At 36.0% G+C, this 20,672-nt stretch overlaps 1 protein-coding gene and 1 long non-coding RNA gene across 2 annotated transcripts in view; one reads left to right on the top strand and one right to left on the bottom strand.

The window, feature by feature from the left end:
• LOC115223763 (trafficking protein particle complex subunit 9) overlaps nt 1–7,230 on the top strand; it is a 171,557-nt gene extending 164,327 nt beyond the window's left edge. Inside the window, exons 24-25 of the mRNA XM_029794414.2 lie at nt 5,020–5,141; nt 6,687–7,230. Of these exons, the coding sequence (XP_029650274.1) occupies nt 5,020–5,141; nt 6,687–6,983 (419 nt within the window). The 3' untranslated portion in view covers nt 6,984–7,230. The remainder of the gene's footprint in view (nt 1–5,019; nt 5,142–6,686) is intronic.
• Nucleotides 7,224–18,342, bottom strand: LOC118767716. The gene is made up of 3 exons (XR_005003630.1): nt 18,187–18,342; nt 8,272–8,355; nt 7,224–7,696 (listed from the first exon to the last, which is right to left on the bottom strand). It is a non-coding gene; the product is annotated as an uncharacterized LOC118767716 (long non-coding RNA).
• Nucleotides 18,343–20,672: the final 2,330 nt, after the last annotated feature.

Genomic DNA, 20,672 nt, shown 5'->3' with positions numbered 1-20,672 from the left:
TTAACTTCTTTAAACCACTAATCTGATAACTAAAAATTAACTTTGCAAATGCTAAACTGTTAAACAGGTAAAAAAATTAGCGGAAGATAATGCTAGCTGATAACTGTTAACTTTTATCATATGAATTTAGCTTCGGTTTGTTTTTATTTGGTTATGAAACCCTTAAAAACAGACCTAAAAAGCTAAAAGTTTCATGTTGTAGCTTAGACATAGAGCTTTCCAAAAAGGTATAGCATGCGAAGATTAGATGATGGTCTAGGTGTACGCAAGTAATTAAATGAACAAATAAAATTAAACATAAGTTTTACAGTCAACATACACTTTATTTACTGTACAAAAAGTATTAAAAGAATCAAAAAACTATAGTATAATATAGGTATCATGCCAAGATTAGATGATGATCAAAGCGTACTACTCTGGTTGGGCCTCGACATGATGCTGGTTGCCCTGCATAAATATCAGCCTCTTAAAGATACCATCTGACAGGAGTGGCTGTCTTGGCCCTCAAAATATCTTTGCTTATAAAGTATAGGCACTCAACTGCAACACTGAATGGGATGGTGGTGTTATACCTAGTGAACAGGTTGATCAAGACCTGCTCACCTGAAAAGGTGACTTCTGTCAGGACCTCCTTCAAGACAGCCTCCAGCCAGGTCTTCACCAAGTTCTGCACCTTGAACTTCAGTGACCTATGGCTCCTGCTCTCCTGGAACTGAATGATATTGCCGAAGAAATCATCTTCCTCATCCTCATTGCTGGTGGTGCTGAGCCCTTCTCATTGGTCTTCATTGTAGCTGTCTCTACAATGGTCTCCATGGTGTTCATTACTCAGCTAACTAGGCTGTTATTATACTGCTCCAGCCAGGACAGGGGAAACTTGGGGTGGAAGGCAGTAGCCAGCTGGCACTCCGGGTCTTCTAGGAGGAACCCAAACCTTTTCATGATGCCTACCAGTATTACGTCTACCAGAGGACTGCAGTACAGGTAATATTTGAACTTGGCCTCCTTCAGCTTCATGACAGTAGCTGCTACAGTTGGCAGAAGGCTCCTGAGATAGGCCTGGTCCTCCCACTGGATTTTATCCAAGGTGTTGGCAATATTAAACATCACCTGAGTGTACTCCATCAGGAAGCCAACATCAGCTGTGTCATCACCCTGTGCACAGCTCCCCTATTCTTCTCCAGCAGATTGTTAAGGACCACCAACCTCCTTTTCAACGTGTCCAGAATGCTGATTGCTGCCACCATGCTGTGGCTCTGCAGATTGCACATCCACTGTGCCTTAGGCATGGCCTTCCTCTAGGCTGACTTGAATGAAGCACTGTCAAGAGCCTTGTTGGCATCCATGCTGGCTACCAAGTTCAAGGTATGGGCTGCTCACTTCATGTGAGGTTGAGGCCCAAGCTGCTGAACTTATCAAGGACGGCATCAACAGAGATGTACTCAACTTTGTCCACATCCCCAGCCGCAGGATCCACACCCAGCTCTACATCCTCAATGCGCTCCACATCAACATCGGCAGCAGCCCCATGAATGCCTGGCAAGAGTTCAACTTCTATACCAAACTGCATAAATGTCTTGACTAAGTTTTTGCTGTTGTCCGCCATGCCCCCCCCCCGCTCTCTCTCTCATATATCTCTTATTATAAAAGGCAGATTTTATCTGCCTCCCTTTGTCTCTTATAGAAATCTACAATATAGGATTTCTTCAATTACAATTTACCTAGCATTTTTAAGAGTAGAATGCATCAGGTCGTGCCAGGTCCGGTTTTTAAAATTTCAACCCCAATTAAGCAAAATTTAGAGAAAACTCACATTGTGGTGTGTAAGTGAAGTGCTTTTCTTAGTGGGCTACAGCACACACACACGCACACACACAAAAACGGAGCGATCTGCTTCACTCACGCTATCACCCTAATTTCTCCCACTTTCTCTTTGCAAGTGTACCTTAAACCACTACTAAAAAAAAAAAACACAGCAAACAGAAACAAATAAATACATAACGATTTACTCCTCACACAATTTCTTCAATTAGAGTTTACCTATGATTTTTCAAAGTACTTTCATTCGGTCATGCCATACAAAATTTCTTTCAATTTCACCCCCAATTAAGACAAAATTCGAGAAAACTCGTATATTTTAACATTTCGCTCCGAAAGCATTGATGTACATGTGTGCGTGCGTGAGTGTGTGTGTGTGTGTGTTTGATGGGATGTGCGACACAGAAAGTGTGGTGTGTAAGTGAAGTGCTTTTGTTAGTGTGTGTAAAGAGACAGAGAGTACACATACCTACGTACACCTAAAGCACGCACACACACACACAAGCGGAGCGCGAACGTCAAAAGAAATTCGCGCGCTATCTATCTGGTTTGCCATTCCTCACACACACGCATACACATACATATATGACAGTGACAAACACAAACGTTTCAAACAACTACATACAAACACGTGTGTGTTTGTTATTAGTAAAAAAGGCGCCAAACACAACTCACTTCTCATTCGAACACATTTGCAAAAACACACCGACGGTCGAATTGCCATAACAATACAGAAAAGGTAAATTGGTTTTTAATTTACTTTCTGTCGTTAAATTTTGGTAGTATTAATTGGCGAGTGTACTTCTGTTGTCAATTGTTGACAGAAAGAAATTGTAAGCTAATAAGGTGTGTGTGTAGGAAGTGAAGGATAAAAATATTGCAAGAAGTGGACAGATGTACATATATACATCCATACATACATGTGTGTGTGTGTCTATGTATGTGTATTAATGTGTGTGTGTTATCTCTATATAAAGCTGAAGTTGTCTGTGTGTGCCACGTTTGGTAACCTTCAACTAACACTATCTCCTCCGAGACCCTGCGGCGCAAGTTGACCAAAATTGAGAGTATGATAGACGGGTTGCTCTTCCTTCCGTAGAACATAAAATTCAAATCGGACCATGTTAACACCAAAAATTATTTACATCAAAAAGCTGCTTTTTTCTATGAAAATCCCTATTTTTTACGATTTTTTCACTGCTGTGTCGCCACTTTTCGGTGTATTTCGACCAGAAAAATGTTCACAAAATTTTTACTTTTCAAAATTACAATTCCAGCGGGTCGAAACAAACCCAAGCAACGCCGGGCGATACTGCTAGTATATATATAAATGGCAAAATGTCTGTGTGTGTGTATCCTTTATACAAATGCACAATTTTTCAGTTAGAGGGCTCGCACTTTCTCTGGTCATTCAAAACCGTCCAAGGGTGGTCATGCACATCTTTACATTTCCCCCAGTCACCCCGCAAAGCCATTAAAAAATCAATAGAAGTGACTTTTTTGTGAATTTTCTATCCAAAACCCAATCAAAAATGTCTGAAACTTGATACACCAATTGAATGCCAGCTAGCTGTATGTGATTGGTCAGAGATTTGGACAGTACTCGCGTGTATGTGCGCACACAGCTGTATATGCATGCACTAGCACTACGACCCGGCGTTGCCAGGTCATAGTGCTAGTATATATATATATAATGTAGTTGAAATTTACAGAAAAACAAAAGACAAAAACGGGTATATGAACAACAAGCAGCTTGATGTTCAAGAAAGTGAGAAAGTCTTCTACGTTTCAAGCCAATGTTTTTCAGCATAAAGGAATAAGAGAAAATAAACAGAGAGAATAAAAAACTTATGGATTTAGCAATCAAGCATGGCAATTGGTTATATATATTAATGGGACACTGTATATAATTATGCAACCATAATATACTACAAAGTATATTAAACTTTTTAGTGTTCTACTGTGTTAGCAGTGCTATTACATCACTTGTTAAGATTATCTCTATGGATTTTCTATAGAAATTATAGCCATTGCTGATTTTCTTATAGTGTTTTATATTCGAGATGCCTGATGCAAATAACAATGAGATTGAAGATGAAAAATGGGTTATGGTTATATATATCATTTTTCGGGAGTTTTTGCTCCATCATCAGCACCTACTCAACCCAGTAATCATCCACAAACACATTGCTTAGATAGCTGCTAAACATAGTTGTGTAACAGTTTTGGATATACCAATTTTACATATTTAACACATTCCTAATGACTTGTGGCTATCTAAGCAATGTGTAAATGATTAATGGGTTGGATGGGTGTTGATGAAGGAGCACAAACTCCTGAAATATGGCATGTACACCCATTAACCATTTTTCATCTTTGATCTTATTGTCGTTTACATCAGGCATCTCGGATATGAAACATCATAGCATAAATCAGTGCTGGCTATAATTTCTATAGAAAACCTGTAGAGATAGCCTTAACAAGTGAAATATATATATATATATATATATATATATACACTCAAATAGATTCACAGGAACATATAAATATGCTAACATACACAGATACATACCTATATACATACATAGGTATACATATATAGAGAGAAAAAAGTGAAAGGGGTACAGTGAACTTGACATGAGGAGTAGAATATCCAACATTTCAGATTCAATCCTTCGTTAGGGAGTAGAGAAAAAGAGACAAAAATCAAACAGTTTACATCCTCTCTGCATTTTTCTCTACTCCTGATGAAGGATTGAATCTGAAACGTTGGATATTCCACTCCTCTCAGCAATTTCACTGTACCCCTTTCACTTCTTCCTTTTATATTTTTTCAAGTCTTGCCAACATAGAGCTATTAGATTATTGCCTGGGAGATGCCTGTCCCCATCAAAATCCTGAATTCATTTCCTTCATACATTTATGCTTTCCTCTGTGTGTGTGTGTGTGTGTGTGTGTGTGTGGTGTGTGTGTGTGTGTGTATAAGGAAAATTGCATTTTGTATTTGAAACTCTGATGAAGTTCTAAAGTGATACACAAACATTCAACTTTATCGCATCTTATAGCAGAAACAGCTGTAAGCTAATGAAGTTCAGGACATGATTTCTTATTCTTTTGTTCTTCTAATATCTTTATGTATGTATATATATATATATGTATATATATATATATATATATATAAAATATATGTTTGTGTTTCAGTGGATGCCTACCAAGCTGAACTAAATATCAGTTGTTATCAAGATCTTGGCTGTGGTAGTTCATGGTATAGTACAGAGCAGCAAAGTTCTATTATTGGTATCAGATCACTGAAGATTGACAAGGTACATAACTGTTTTCCTTTTCTTTCCCAAATGTCCAAATTTCTTGCATCAACACTTCAATTAGTTCTGCCTTACTTCATTTTATTGTTCCTGTTGTCCCTCACTTCTATGAATGTCTCTTTTGCCCACACCTTTATCTGTTACATTTGTTATTCCTCACTTCTATCTATTACGTCTGTTATCCCTTACTTCTGTTGTCTCTGTTCCACCTTATCTCTATTGCTTTCTGTTATCTCTATTCTCTTTGATCTTCAATTTTTAACCCTGTCAGCCCTCACTTTATCTGTTCTATCTCATGTCTATCAATTGATCCTGCTATCTATCTGTTGTCACCTCACCGCTACCTTATCCTTTCCGCTCCACCTCACTTCTTTCTGTTGAATCTATTGTTTCTCATCTCTATCTATTGCTCCTGGTAATACTTTACCCAAAACACAGGGAAAAATTGGTGTCACCACAGAAAATTTCATTTCTTCCATCCTGAAGACCCCTCAATCATACCAACTTCACACTCCAACACTAAATACTAACATTCACTTACAATTCATTCTCTGAAACTGTCATTGTTCTCCTGGTGCATTGCTTAGGCATTCAGGTGGATATTTAAAACATTTTCTTTCACTGGTTGATCTGTGGCTCTGGTGAGACACTACCTTCAAAGATTTTAGTTGATCTTTATTTCTTGAACCACTAAGTTACAGAACTAAGGAACGCAATACTAGTGTAACGATTAAAAAAAAACATACAAACAATGGACTTTTGTCACATTTTCCCCTAAAGGCATTGGTAATTCAAGGCTATAGTAGAAGTCCAATGTGATGAACAGTGGAATCAAACTCAGGACCTTGTGGTCACAAAGTTAACTTCTTAACCACACAGCTATATCAGTAGATATCTATAAATTATTGTTTTAGTTTTCAAAATGAAGTAATCCTATCTAATCACCTCAAGAATGAACTAAAAGAAGTAAAAAGATTTTCTTAGAATATCAATGATGATGATCAGATGTAAAGAATAATGTGAAGAAGTGATGATGATGACCATCATCATCATCCTCTCATGCCAGCATGAACTGGACAAGACTTCTTCTGGCAATATTCTACAGCTGTTCAAGTAAGATGCATTTATTCTAGGTCTTCACATAGTGATCATTGAGATGATGGATTTTTGCAATCATGTTGGACATAAATAATGTCAGCATTGTCCAAGTAGTGTCATTGTGAACACACACACACACAACGGCTGCTGTAAAGTTTCATACTACAAGTTGTACTCAAAACCTCGATCAGTGTGACACTATAGAAGAAGACACTGATCTAAGGTGCCACATGTTGGAATTGAATCTGAAACTACATAGTTGAAAAGTAAACTTCTTAGCAAAACATACAAGGACATACCTGTCCCAATGTGAGGATGTTTGAAATTAATTATATCAATTTTAAGATAATTAAATAATATTACTACTTCATTCTCTTCAGATTTATTTCATTAGTTTATTTGTTTGCATGTTTGTTTTAATACATTTTTTTTTGTTTCCGTGTTTAGCTGGCCCAAGGTAACAGTATCAGCCATGAGTGCCATCTCTTATTTTACCACAGTGGGGTTTACAAATTTGATATCCAATGTGCCTACCAGCGGCAGCCTTCAAAAACAAGCAGAACAACTGCCTCCAAATGTACAACATTGTCACCAGTGACTAAAATGAAAGACAATAGCTATGGTGGTGATGGCAGCACCAGTCAGGCTGCAGCGGGGGAACCTGTTAACCTTGGACGCACATCTTGGAAGTGTACTCCTATTGTACTGATTAAGGTTCTCGAGTCAAGAACTCATCATTTGTAAGACATTGTTGACCAATTGTAAATCATTACTTGGCAACATTTCCAGTCAACCCAGCAAAAAAGAAAAGCCACTCAGCAGCCCTAAATAATAAAGAAAGTTCCTTGAAAACAAAGTGACTTTTGTGAATGAATAACGCATCTTGTACAGGAAGTTCTTCAAGGATTTCAGAGAAATAATTATAGGATTTATAAGCGGTTCATTGTTACAAAAATATTATTTCTGTCGTAAATAAATAAATTTTCTAATTCTTTGTTGTTTTTTTTTATATGCTACACAGTACTATGTGTGCTGTTGTTGTTCTTTCAAGGCAGGTTGCTGGGTATTCATTGCTTAACCAATTGTTGTTTTGGTGTCATCTCTGTCCTGGTTATTGAGGTTTGCATCAAATATAAGACATTTGCTGTATACTTTAACTCTCTCTAGAAAATTATATCTTTAGTACCATATGGGTCTAAATGGGTCCATCCTTAACTGATGTTTTAGAAATTCAGTTAAAGCTCCAGGTATTGCCTTCCCATCAGATTTAGCCTTTTTTCATAATTCCTTTGCAAATCTAAACCACTTTTTCAGATGCTCCATTAGATGTAAGTGAAAGGAATTATTTCCTAATGTTCTCTTTGTTAAATGTTCCATGCTTCTGACTTTGTACTAATTCTCAAATTCACTTGGTTTGAATTGGAGCCTGTTATTGCTTACAGTTGTTTTTGGTAAACCTAAAATTGTAAAATTTTTATCAGTATTTCATTGAATTTATAAGCAATAATATGGATCCATTTCCACAAATATAGACCATTTACTGTATACCTCTTCTCTCTCTAGAAAATTATATCATTTGTACCATTTACCAAATCTAAATAGATTTATTCCTAACTTTCTTTCATGCATACAACATCTGTCTAGTAGATTTCATCCCATTTCCATACAATTGTTATAGTATTTTAATCTTCTTTCAATGTCTTTATTGATTCCAGGCCAGCAAGTGTGTATTTTTGACATTTTATAGAATGTGAGCTTTGTACAAAAATTGCAATCTATCTCTTGCAGCAGCTACTGACCATTTTCTCTTCCTCTCACTCCCCATTCCCTTTCTAGGTGCAAGTAGTCATTCACATCCTCATCAAGCACTTACTCTGACCTCTCCTTTTATTGTTTAATCCCCTTGTCCCTTAGCATGAAGCTAACCCCTCACCTCCACCAGGGTCCATAGTACTGCAAATTGCATGGCAACCTCAGTAGTGCAGGAGGAATGATGATGAATTTAGCATCCAAAAGAAATTCTAATATTTACTTGTTTATTTGTAGAATTCTTTCTCACTTTCCTTTACTTGGTCAGAATCTGATTTGGTCGTGTGGTGTGTATGGATGAGGATATCTGCATAAAGAAGTGGAAACATAGGAAGACATTAGAGTGAAAGGAGGACCTCAACATACTGAGTCTCACAGAGCAGGTGACAAAGGGACTGTTGAGGAGACTCATCCATCACAGTAAAAATGACCATCCGAAAATCACTCTTCTAACCCATCCTGCCCTGTCAAGCATTACCTTACACCTCATTCCTCTAACACCCTGTCTCCTCATCACTCCAACTAAGCCATTATCCAGCAGCTGAAATCATTTGAGAGCAAAATCAGCACATATTTATTTTGCACTGCCAGCTGTCTCATCTCCCTCTAGAACCTTTTTTCCCTTCCTCTCCTTTCCATCTTATTACCGTACATATCTACTGTTATTCTCAATACACTCTCATATCCACCATCATGCCACATTCACTATATACACCCTTATATTACCCTCTCCATTGCTCCTACACTTTGCATATCATCTCCCTACCTTATTTATCCTCCTTCCTGAGTCACTGTTATCTCTCTTACTCTCACCCCCCTCTCTACACTGATATTTCCCACCAACTGCATCTCTGCTCTTGCACATCATTCATTTCATCTTCTTTTATCCCCCTCTAACCATCCGTTACTTTCTCCTTATGAAATTACTCTCCCTTCACCACCTCCCCTTCATCAACTGACTCTTATCCTCCTACCTACCTTGAGATTTGCTCTGTCTTTACAATCTTTCTTCTTTATTTTCATCTTCCCAATCCCTACTACTAACCCTTGTAATGTGGCTTAGACATGTATCTACTCTGTAGCATGACACCTGTTCTTGTCAATCAATTATTAGCTTCTCAGCACTTGACCTAAAGTTACCCTCTCTCCCTCATACTCCCCCTCACAGACACACTTAGTCATGGGGAGCTTTTCTCTTTCTTGTTCTTTTCTATCTTGCAACTTACTTGGTGACCTCACTAGTACTGGTGATATGAAAAAAGCACCCAGTACACATTGTAAAGTGGTTGGCATTAGGAAGGGCATGTAACTGTAGAACACATGTCAAAACTGACAGTGACATTTGGTGTGGCCCTGCAGCTTGCTGGATCCTGTCAAACATCCAACTCATTCCAACATGGAAAATAGATGTTAACTGACAATAATAATGATTTAACCCCACAACTTTCTTTTCAGAACAATAATGGAGTCATGTGCACTTCAAAACTTCTAACCCAGTCTCTCTACCTGTCACTGTAGAACTTTCTTTTGTGATACTCAATCTTAATTGAGTGTTTTTTCTTGATCTGTAACTGAAATTTTGCAAACTTATTTTACTGAAATTAGTGGGTACCTGTGACCAAAAAGAATTTCAATTCAGGCTGACCTATATTTGACCAGTTGCTGCATCTAGATATGGACATAGCTACTCCAGTATTACATGTGACAAGAAAGAGGAAGAGATAAAAATAACTGGAAATTTTTTTATAGACAATCTACAAGCTCTCTAACTGTTTGTAAAGTTCCAACCATATGGAAGGTGACATGGTGGTGAAATAGCACTGTAAATAAAACTATTAAAGCTAAAAGACAACCCCTAGACAGGCAGGAAGAAAAATGGCAGCACCATCAAGTAGCAAAACATCAGATATACTTAGCAAAGGAAGAACTGAATGTTTGAGGTTTCCACATATTCTCTATCATGACAATCAGAAGCATGGAGTAGTCTAGGTTGCAAAAGAAAGTAGGCATTGAGGTAAATATGTTCAGAATGATAATGGTACATTTGCTTTTACTGCTGCTAAAATAGAAGATGCATGGAAGTGCTATTATAGGAGGTTGAACGAGGAGAATACATATGAGAGAGAAAGCTTACCACATGTAGATCCAATAGAGGCATCATTCATTTAAGTTGAAAGCAGCACTCACACAAGTGAAATGAATATATAAATGGGAGTTATGTTCTCTAAGAACAAAAGTCACATGTTAGTCATTCACATAATCAAGGAGGTGTCAGTGAATGGCAAAACAGTATTACTGTCAACTGCTACTAGGGCAAAGGAAATGCACTAGAATGAGGTAATTACAGAAAGATCAAATTGATGAACCATTTTTACTAAAAGAGTTATAGAACAAACTGATCAGGAACAAAATTAACTTGGATGAGTTGCAAATCAGCCTTATGGTAAAAAGAGATGCCATTGATCCACTTTTCATAAGATAGTTGTAAAAGTTGTACTTTAGTAGGTGCAAACCTTCATATCTGGCATTTGTCAACCTAAAGCAAGCATTTACCAGGGTTTCCCCATTCTACATATAGTTCAATGGCTAATAATGGAATCTTGAGTTGATGAATGGCTTGAGAGAGCTATTGAAAACATGTACAGAGATGTAGGTAAGGGGCTGTCAGTGCACAGTTTTCGACTCTCTTTTACTATTCCAAGTCAAAGCAGAGGAATTTAATTAAGACTAGCTACCCATGGGAAATTTTATATACTGAATCTGTTGAAGGTTTAGCAACAACATTGCAGACCTAGATGCAAAACCTAAAATTAAGAGGCCTCAACGTAAATTTAGCAAGTTAGAAATGAAGTGTTACCCTGTTACCGTGAGGAAAATGACCATGCTCAGTATCCAGAAAAAGAGCAATTAGAAATTTTGTATGGTGTACCAGGTGTAAACTGTGGATGCACAGGAGGGATACCAGTGAACAGATGCACAGAATTATTTAATAGAATATACACTATAAATTTGATCTGATGCTTGGAAGGAACATGCCAATGTTAATCAGGTTGCAGAAGCTATCTAAATTAACATTGTAGATGATTGGCCTGAAAATTCTGAAAGAAATGGTTCTTTCTCAGGTACATTATATGATGTCTGTGTATGCTCTAAGGTATTAAAATGTGTACCCTGAATGCAGATGATTTGTAAAGACTTGAAAGAAATGAAGCAAGCATTCTCCATTGAATGTGTAATATTAGCATGCATGAATAACAAGGTACAGTTGAGCTGAGAAAAAAGCTGGAATTAAGATTTACATGTAATGTACAAAAGAGAGAACTTACATAAACAAAGCAATATGTAAATGAAGTTTATTTGCACACATTTTGACTCATATTTCCAAAGTCAAAATGTGTGTGGTTCATTAAGTAGATATTTACTTCAATAAGTAATTTCAATTCAATCACTAAAAAGAAGTTCAAAATTGTTCCTCTGGCAATGAGAATATAAATTCAAATGATCTACTTTTTTCTCATCACTCAAAGTTAATCAAGGCAGAAAGAGGTTGATGTTTTGTTGTTTGCTTTTCAATAAGCAGAATATTTGCATCAAAGACTTATTAGTTTTTAGTAATTATTTATTGGTGTAACAATTTATGGCAATATTTAATATTTGGATAGAATTTTGCTTTAAGCACCCCATATAACTCCTCATAACTTTTTAACTTTTTGGAATTTTCAGAAAATTTTTACAAATTTGTATTCTACCCATGGGTATTCATACGAATATGAAAAAAAATTTTTTTTCTTTTTAATTTTACAAATTTTTTGTTAAAAACCTAATCTAAAATATGGACAATCCAAATTTTTTGCTTCATCCCATTAATTGATTATTGTGTTTATGGAGAGAAAGATATTGAAAAATGTCAGATTGACAAACAAATGAGGGTATCAGGTGGTCATGAGATGTGCTAAAAATAAAAGCTAAATAGCTCTTAAATCACACAAAAAAGTTTTTTTTTTTTTTACTTTTGCATAATTGTGTGAATTCCCATGTGTAGAACACAAATTCACCAAAAGTTTTTGAAAATTCCCCTAAAATAAAAGCTATGAGGCATTATATGGGGTGCTTAAAGCAGAATTTGGCCAATACATGTAGTAAAAGTTGGATGCAGTTCTTTTTCTGGCATTTTATATTCTGTATTCAAATCCTGTCAAAAGCACTTTGATTATTCTCCTTTGGCAAGTAATGTGTGCATGTATGTGTGTATAATATTGACTAACACCCTCTTCTCAAAAATTGCTAGACTTGTGCCTAAATAAGAAACAATCATTATACACACATACATGCACACATGTTCTTTACCTTATTTTAGTTAAGGAACTATAGACATACTGGGGCACTGCCATAAAGAGTTTAGTTGAACAACTTGACCCCAGTAATTATTTTAAGTCTGGTTCTTAATCCCCTTTTGCTAAATTGCTAAGTTAAGAAGACATAAATAAGCCAAAGCTAGCTGACCAACATAAAGAAGCATACACGTATTTTATATGTATGTATGCATATATATATATCAAACAAAGAGAATGAGTACTCAGCATTGCATTGGTGGATAAAGATTATTTGTGTGTTAAGGCTACCATTGCTTTCATGTTAAAAAAATATCTCAACAGTTCTTCAAGCCAATCACATAGAAAAATTGATGTTCATCTCCATTTTGGATTAAAACTAGGGAATTTTTGGTAAATTTTTTGATGTTATCTTTTGATTGGATGATGTTTAGCTTTTCAGTAATGCAAAGTTCACATTTGGTACCCTGTTCCCTATATTTTCTGGCTTCAGTAATAATGTTCCACGTTATCTGGGGGTTACTTACTCCTTTTTTCAATGTCCACATCATATTGAATAAAGATGCCATGTGTCCTTTTCTTTTTTGGTCCCTGAATGATGCCAGATGCTGTGCGTGTCTTTTCTTGAATGAGTTGCCTGTCATTCTGATATATGTCTTTCTTACTCCATTGGAGTCTGTGATTTTGGTCTTGTATAAAGTTCTTTTTCCAGACAGCTATTATTATATTGCTTATGCATGTAAGGAGAGAATATTTCATCCCTAATGTTTAAAGATGTTATCTTTTGATTGGATGATGTTCTTATATTTAATTAGTTAAATATTTTGCATAATTTTTTTCTTATCCATATCATGTCCATTTTTATTGTATACTACTCCTAGGCCATCGTCCCTATATTATACTAGGTTGGCTTCTTTTATTTCTTTCCTAAGGATATCTAGGATATAGAAGCCAACAAAATCAATTATCTCTACCATCATACTCCCCATTGCAACATCAAATAGCTCATTCCCAGTCATTTTTTACCCAGTAGGAATTATCATACAAAAATTAATGACTTCCCTGTGATCATAATTATATCTATATCAGTTTTGTTATGGTAACACATGCCTTTTGCAGCGAGTTTTTGGAGATCAAGGTGTAAAGCTCCCCGCCGATCGACTGGCCGCACTCATGCTCGATACCGAGAACTCGCTGCTTCGTGCCTCGTCGATAACACATGGACACACACACTCGTGGTCTTCGTTGATAATGTCGTATACTACTCAGACTTACTCCCTGCATTCGTATATGTATATATATATATATATATATATATATATACATAGTCAATAAAGAAACAAACAAAAAGCAGAAAAAAAACAAATGTGAGGATGTGCACAAGAAATATATTAATTTGTCGCTCACTGAAGGGAAACAGTTGGACAGTTGTTAATATTTTAAGCATTTTTCTTTGTCGGGAACAGGAAAGTCCAAAGGAAAAATTGCCAACAGCCCACGTACGTTTACATTTCTGAAATGACCAGCGGTGGAAGGAGAAAGAGAAAGTAGTTTCTGGGACAGGAGAGTGAAGTTTGTGCATGTGGGGGGGGATGGCAGTAAATGCAAGTGTGTGGTAGTAACTGTGTGTGCGTGATAGGATTTGTGTGCATGTATATGTTGTTGCTCTGCGAGGTTAATAATAAGTCAGCAACTATAGGGAAAGGTGTGTGAATGGGTAAGTGTGTGTTTGCATGCAAGCATAGATGGAGTCGTCAATAGTGAGTGAGCGGCAGTCTGAAAAGTGTGTGAATGGATGGGTATGACTGCATATGTGTACATAGACAGAGTGAGAATGTGTGTGTGTGTGTGTGTTTCTGTTTGTATGGGTGTACATGTTTTTGTTGTTTTTGGCCCATCAAAACCATGGGAGAAGCCTTTTCAGTAAAAAAAAATAAAGAAAATATTCAAAAAATATCGTTAATATTTTTATTATTCATCGATTTAAGAGATATGGCTGTTATTTCTAGCACATGTCTCGTTTGTTTATCAATATCGATGACCGAGGCAGACAGAAGAGAGAAGGATGAATAACACGAGTGTGTGTGGTGTGCGCGCTGTTTACGTTGTAACAGGATGTCTGAGTTTTTAGACGCAGCAAATGATTTGAGCTCAAATGCTGGCAATTCATTGGTTAAGATTCGAAGAATTAAACTACGTTAACTTACAAATTTATCAAAAAAGCCAAGTGAAAATAATGTTTTCTTTTGACACATTCTACCAGTATACGAAGTTTCAAATTGTTTAGTTAACTAGAAATTGTGTTGAATTACGTCCATCAAAAGGAAAAGATCCAGATTATATAACAAATTATGCTTTACATTTCTATATTTAACTGTGCGTGTATATTCCTTATTTTTGCTTCTGGTGTCTTTTACCTTTCTATTACCTGGGAATTTACATAAAAGGAGAAAAAATCGTATGCAACAGATAAGTCATCTTAATAACATATTTTTGTGTAGCAGCTGTTATTTTTAGCGTAACAAGTTTTCTGGTGAGGGTTTCATTTGCCTTCATTGTTTGTTTGTTGCTTCAGTAGAAATCTACGGATGCACAAACGCACAAAACGGAGAAAAGAAAGAAATGTGGATGACTTGTTCTGAGCCCCCCCCCCCCCCCCCCCCCCGAGTGGGGAATAGTTTTCAAAAATAACCCCCAATTGTTTCCCCCACCAAAATTCCTACATCCTCGGAATTTACATAGTCCAAAGTATATTTGTAGAGAATTTCATTAAAAAATATTCGTTTTTTTAAAGTTAAGACGAATTGGACTCCAGTGAATTTTCTGAAATTCTCCCCACCTAAAACGCTTACCCCCCCCCCATGTATATTCAGAATCTACATGATATAACACATATTCGTAGACATTTTTATGAAAAAATATCCATTTTTATGAAAGTTATGATCATCCAAAGTGGTGGGAGCAGAAATGTGTAGTTATGCTGATCAATTTGACACTTTCCTTCTAGGTATGGTTATATATGTTTACAGAAATACATAAATGCGGAAGATAGTAAATGAAAATAACTTGGTAACGGAAATTATGTTTCTTATGTGACAGGGAGAAAGTAAATAAGAAATTTTAACGGAAAATAAAGTACTGTACAGGTCGAAGCGAAATTTGCCTCTTAGTGAACTAAAGAGCCAGTATCAAAGGAACTAGAAAGAAACCGTCAACAACAGAAAAACACATAACCGTACGGATTGAAATGAAATTTATTCAGATACTTCTTTCAGTAAATTAGAGTAATAGGTAGAACTAGATACAGATCTAAGTAGAACTAGATACAAGTTCAACCTCGTGTGGGCGTCCTCGTGTATAGTTCTGCAATTTATATTTGTATTGGCGGTCACATTGAAGATCTACGGACAAATTGCGTAAGTAAAATTACGTAATCTGTTAATAGTAAAACATGTATGTGAATAATCTATATTTTTATTACTTTTCATTTATCTTGCTCGCTTACGTTCTGGTGTTTGCTAAATTTTTCTTGAGAACATTTCTTAGTGGTAAGACCATAGCGGATCTAGTTCTAGCATAAGGGTTGTCCACATAGTAGCCATCCCTCTCATATGTGTGTATATATATATATATACATATATATATATATATATATATATATATATATATATATATATATATATATATATATATATATATAAGCATATATACATATATATATAAGTATTATATATCTATATATATAAAACTGTAGTTGTGTGAGTGTCTGTCCCCTTCGATTTAGATTCCTAACTACTCCCACATTTTGCGGTGCAGTTTAACCAAATTCGGGTATCTTATAGTCGTGATTCATATCGAGCCCGTCTGGCTATTAGCGCGCGTCTACGATGAGTCTACGATTTTAAAAATAATTTAACATCATTTTTTATTCCATTTTAATGCATAATTTTTCGTGTGTCGATGGCGGCGGAGTTGGCGTCCACGCTCACACCTGCACCTGTGGGGAAGGGAGTGTAAGGAAATCAACGTCGTAATGAGTTGTCAAGGAGACCAGCGTTCTTTTAGAAGAACGACTTCATGGCTTGAAGACACCAAAACAGAAATGGCTAAGAAAGCGTCTACATGAGTCTACGATTTAAAAAAAAATTTACCATCATTTTTTCCATTTTAATGCATTTTTTCGCTATTATATAAGGGAAGTAACTCTCTAAAAATGTCTACGATGAGTCAACGATTTAAAAAAAAAATTACCATCATTTTTTATTCCATTTTTAATGCATTTTTTTGCTGTAACTCTCTAGAAATGCTTATATAGTTATTTCCCTTACAAACCCGAGCAACGCCGGGCGATACTGCTAGTATATATATATATATATATATATATATATATATATATATGTATATATAACGGGAAGCTTTATGAAAATAGACAAAAGACGAAGGCAGGTGGAAAACAAACGAACAATTGTATTAGTATGGCGCTCAGGAAATATAAATAAAACAAGTCTTTAACGTTTCGAGCCTACGCTCTTCAACAGAAAGATACACAGAGAGAAAAAAAACACAGAAAGGAGAGAAAAAAAATGCGTGCAGTAACTAACGAATCAACATGGCGATCTGATTTCGGCCAGAGGTCAAAGATCAAACATGAGACGCGAGAGCGAAATAAGGGGAGATAATAGGGTTGAAGGACCAGCTATTAGTGCGTAGGAGGGGTCTGGACGTGTGTATGTATAGGGTTGGTGTATGTATTAGTATGTATAAGGGTGTGTGTGTGTGTGTATGAGAGAGTATATATATGTGTGTGTGTGTGTGTATGTATATAAGCATATATACATATGTATATAAGTATTATATATATATATATATGTATATAAGCATATATACATATGTATATAAGTATTATATATATATATAAATATACATATATACATATATATATACACACACACATACATATAAATATATAAACATATATATATATATACAAATATATAAACATATATATGTATATGGATATATATATATAGCAGTATTGCCCGGCTTTGTAAAATGGTCACATTTAATGCAAAGCGTTAAAAATGTTATGAAAACAATTGGTATGTGTTCACAAAGTCCAAACGATTAATACGAAAAAACCGTCCAGACTACATCCCGAAAATTCATTTCTTTGCCGAATTTCTACAATGTTTACGGCGATTCGTTTTTATATCTTGATTTTTTATTTTTCATGCAATTTACGCATGCTTGCACGCGTGGTGAACACAGTTCACGTCAAACAGCTGACTGAGTAAAGTTCACTATTCAATGCATGGGATAAGGCCTAAACAAACACATTATCGTTTTTTGCACTTGCGAGATGAATTTCGGAACAGAAATAGCGCAGTTCAATTTTCATTCGCCTAAACTTTAAGTGACCCATTTTTGGTGGTTCTACGATTTGTTGGCAAGGAGATGTGCCGGGAAGTTAAACACATACACACACACACAGATACACACACCGACATATATATATATATATATATATATATATATATATATATATATATATATATATATAAGAGAAGAAAATGGATGTAATAACAATGGGAAACTCATGGTTTACGATGGCATGTCTTTAATTAAATAGGTAACAAAGAAGTAAAAAGCAGAGATGAGGGAGGCATTTACGATCGTTTCGATTTACTGGAGTAAGTAAATCTCTTCAGAATGCGAGTATAGATAGATGCATCGGTTAGGATGCGAAAACGACGGATATATATGATGGATAAACGATGGATATATACGATGGATAAACAAATTCTTACATTGAAATTTTGTTTTTGCACTGGTTAATTCGTTGGTTAGGGGTTTACATGTGGTAGATTGGTTAGTTTCGTTGGGTAATTAGGGCGGGGTGAGTATTATATAGGTGTGGGCTACCTCGTTTAATTAAGCACAATTTTTTGTCGCGTGTTCATTTCGTATTATAGATTTTGACACCGGCGGTGTAAGTGAAGGGAGGTAACTGTAACAAGGTGAAACGGGAGCTAACTCTTACGAAATATTGGGTGGTTCGAAAATGTGCTGCGTCTAATAATTGTTTTATTACTAGAGTTTAGAAATTTCATAATGCTAGGCGGAGCCCTAAACTTTTGCAAGGTGTATTATTATGAAATGTTTAGGGCGAGTGAGTATGCAGCGTGACTATTCGTGTGTTTCATGTGTTACTCTGTTAATTAGACTTATATAGATGAGTATTCTAGATTGGGATTATGAAGGCATAGGCGGCTGCATGAGGACAATACAGGCTATTCTACCGGTATTTCGAAAACACATACTGGCCCACGAGGAGACAAAAATTTGTGTTCTCAAATTTCCTGTTGAGAAATTTTATCTAGCCGTAAGTATAGCTAGGCGTTCTGATAGGTAGAGATCGCAGCGTCTACTTGCGGTGTTGTAGGAAGTTTTTGTGAGTATACGCCAGTTCAAGCTAAAATCTATTTTTTTATCCTTAAGTTCCCATATGTATGCACTAAGTCCTGTTGTGTTTGCCTTATTCCTATTTCTGAAGCTAGATAGATGCGATAGGTGTGTGTATATATATATTTATATACATGTATGTATATATACATATATATATGTGTGTATATATATATATATGTGTGTGTGTGTATTTATATAGATGTATATAAAAGCCAGGATAACGCAAGTAAGACTCAAAAGAGATCTAGGGGAAAATGTAGCGATCGAGAAGGTGAATGACAATGACCTTTTCGTATGCACAATCTATGACAGACCATGCCTGTCTTTAGCTGGCTTCAAATCTCATCTGCGAACACATGGAAAACGAACCTCTACCAACTATTCTGACTATTTCTGTGCACACCTTTGAATGCAATGTATGCCAGAAGGTTTGCAAATCCAACAGAGGCCTCAGCAAAGAGAAGAACTTATCTGCAGGTATTGGTGCTCCAAATCGGAGGTGCAATCTATGTGGGTGTCTTTTCAGAACATTGTCTGGTTTAAAAAGCCACATCAGACACCATGATGGTGCTGAGATCTAGGTACAGGAGGTGGTCAAACTCTGTATAAGGAATAGACAACCACCATATATATATATATATATGAAAAAACAAGTCAAAATAGAAAATGCTAAAATAATTTTATAAAGAACATTTCTGTACCGGTTTCGGTCATTTTGAGACCTTTTCAACTGTAACGATTAAATAATTAAATTTAGAAAAATTAGAAGAAAAGTTTTTTTAAAGGAATATTTGTATAGTGTTCAGATATAAGTGGCATTCTGCCTTTCTCTAACTCCCTTGTTTGCACTTGTGTGTTCGAGGTCGTTGTGAATTCTTGGTAGGGTAGAAGAAGAAGAAGGCTGATGAGGAGAGGGGGTGGAAAAATTTGGGAGTGCCTTGATTGTTGTATTTTGAATGGTCAGTGACGGCTAGCAGTTGCAGTTCAATTCAGGAGAATATTTCTATTGAGAGGTTTGTTTATGGAATTTGCGTAGGTGTTTTACTAAAAAGCATTAGTGATAAAGTTAAGAGGTAGAAGGTGGAGCAGAAGAAGAAGAAGATGACGATGATGATGATGATGATGATGAAGAAGAAGAAGGAGAAGGAGAAGAAGAAGATGATGATGATGATGATGATGATGATGGTGGTGATGATGATGACGACGATGATGATGATAATGATGATGATGAAGAAGAAGAGGAAGAAGAAGAAAACAGAGAAGGGAGAATATGAATGGGTGAAAGTAGTGAGGTGTTGTATGACTTGAAGTTGGTATGTTATGGATTATAGCTGTGATTGGGGCTGATTAGTAATGGATTCTTTGGAATGTAATATTTGTGTGTGTATTTCTTTTATTCTAAAGTTGAGGTATATTAATCGTTTGTCGTAGACCCGTTAAGAAGTGGCTTGTATTTTGTAATAAAGAGAGTTTCTTTATTGTCTCGAGGTTGTATCGTCCCTAAATTGGTAGAGGGGGAAAATCCTGAAACTTGGTGTTTTGTTGTTGGCGCAAGTATCTATGTGTTGGCTAAAAGCTATTTTTCTGTTTTGGGGAATTTTTATCTGGGATCTGTGCAGGGCCATTCTTTTACGCAAACTATTTTTTGTTTGGCCTATGTACTGCTCTTGACACCCGGAGCAGGTTAGTGAGTATATTAGGTTCTCCGAAGCACATGTGAAGTTGCTTTTCACAGAGACACAAGATAGCACCAAACAAGCAGGAGGAACCAAAAGTAATAAAAATTATCAATCTAACTCACAAGGAACTAACAGCAAACCAAATAAAC

The sequence above is a fragment of the Octopus sinensis genome, linkage group LG24 (assembly GCF_006345805.1).
Source record: "Octopus sinensis linkage group LG24, ASM634580v1, whole genome shotgun sequence".
Lineage (NCBI taxonomy): Eukaryota > Metazoa > Mollusca > Cephalopoda > Octopoda > Octopodidae > Octopus > Octopus sinensis.
The sequence above is the reverse complement of the archived record's forward strand: the minus strand, read 5'-3'. Positions and strand labels throughout refer to the sequence as shown.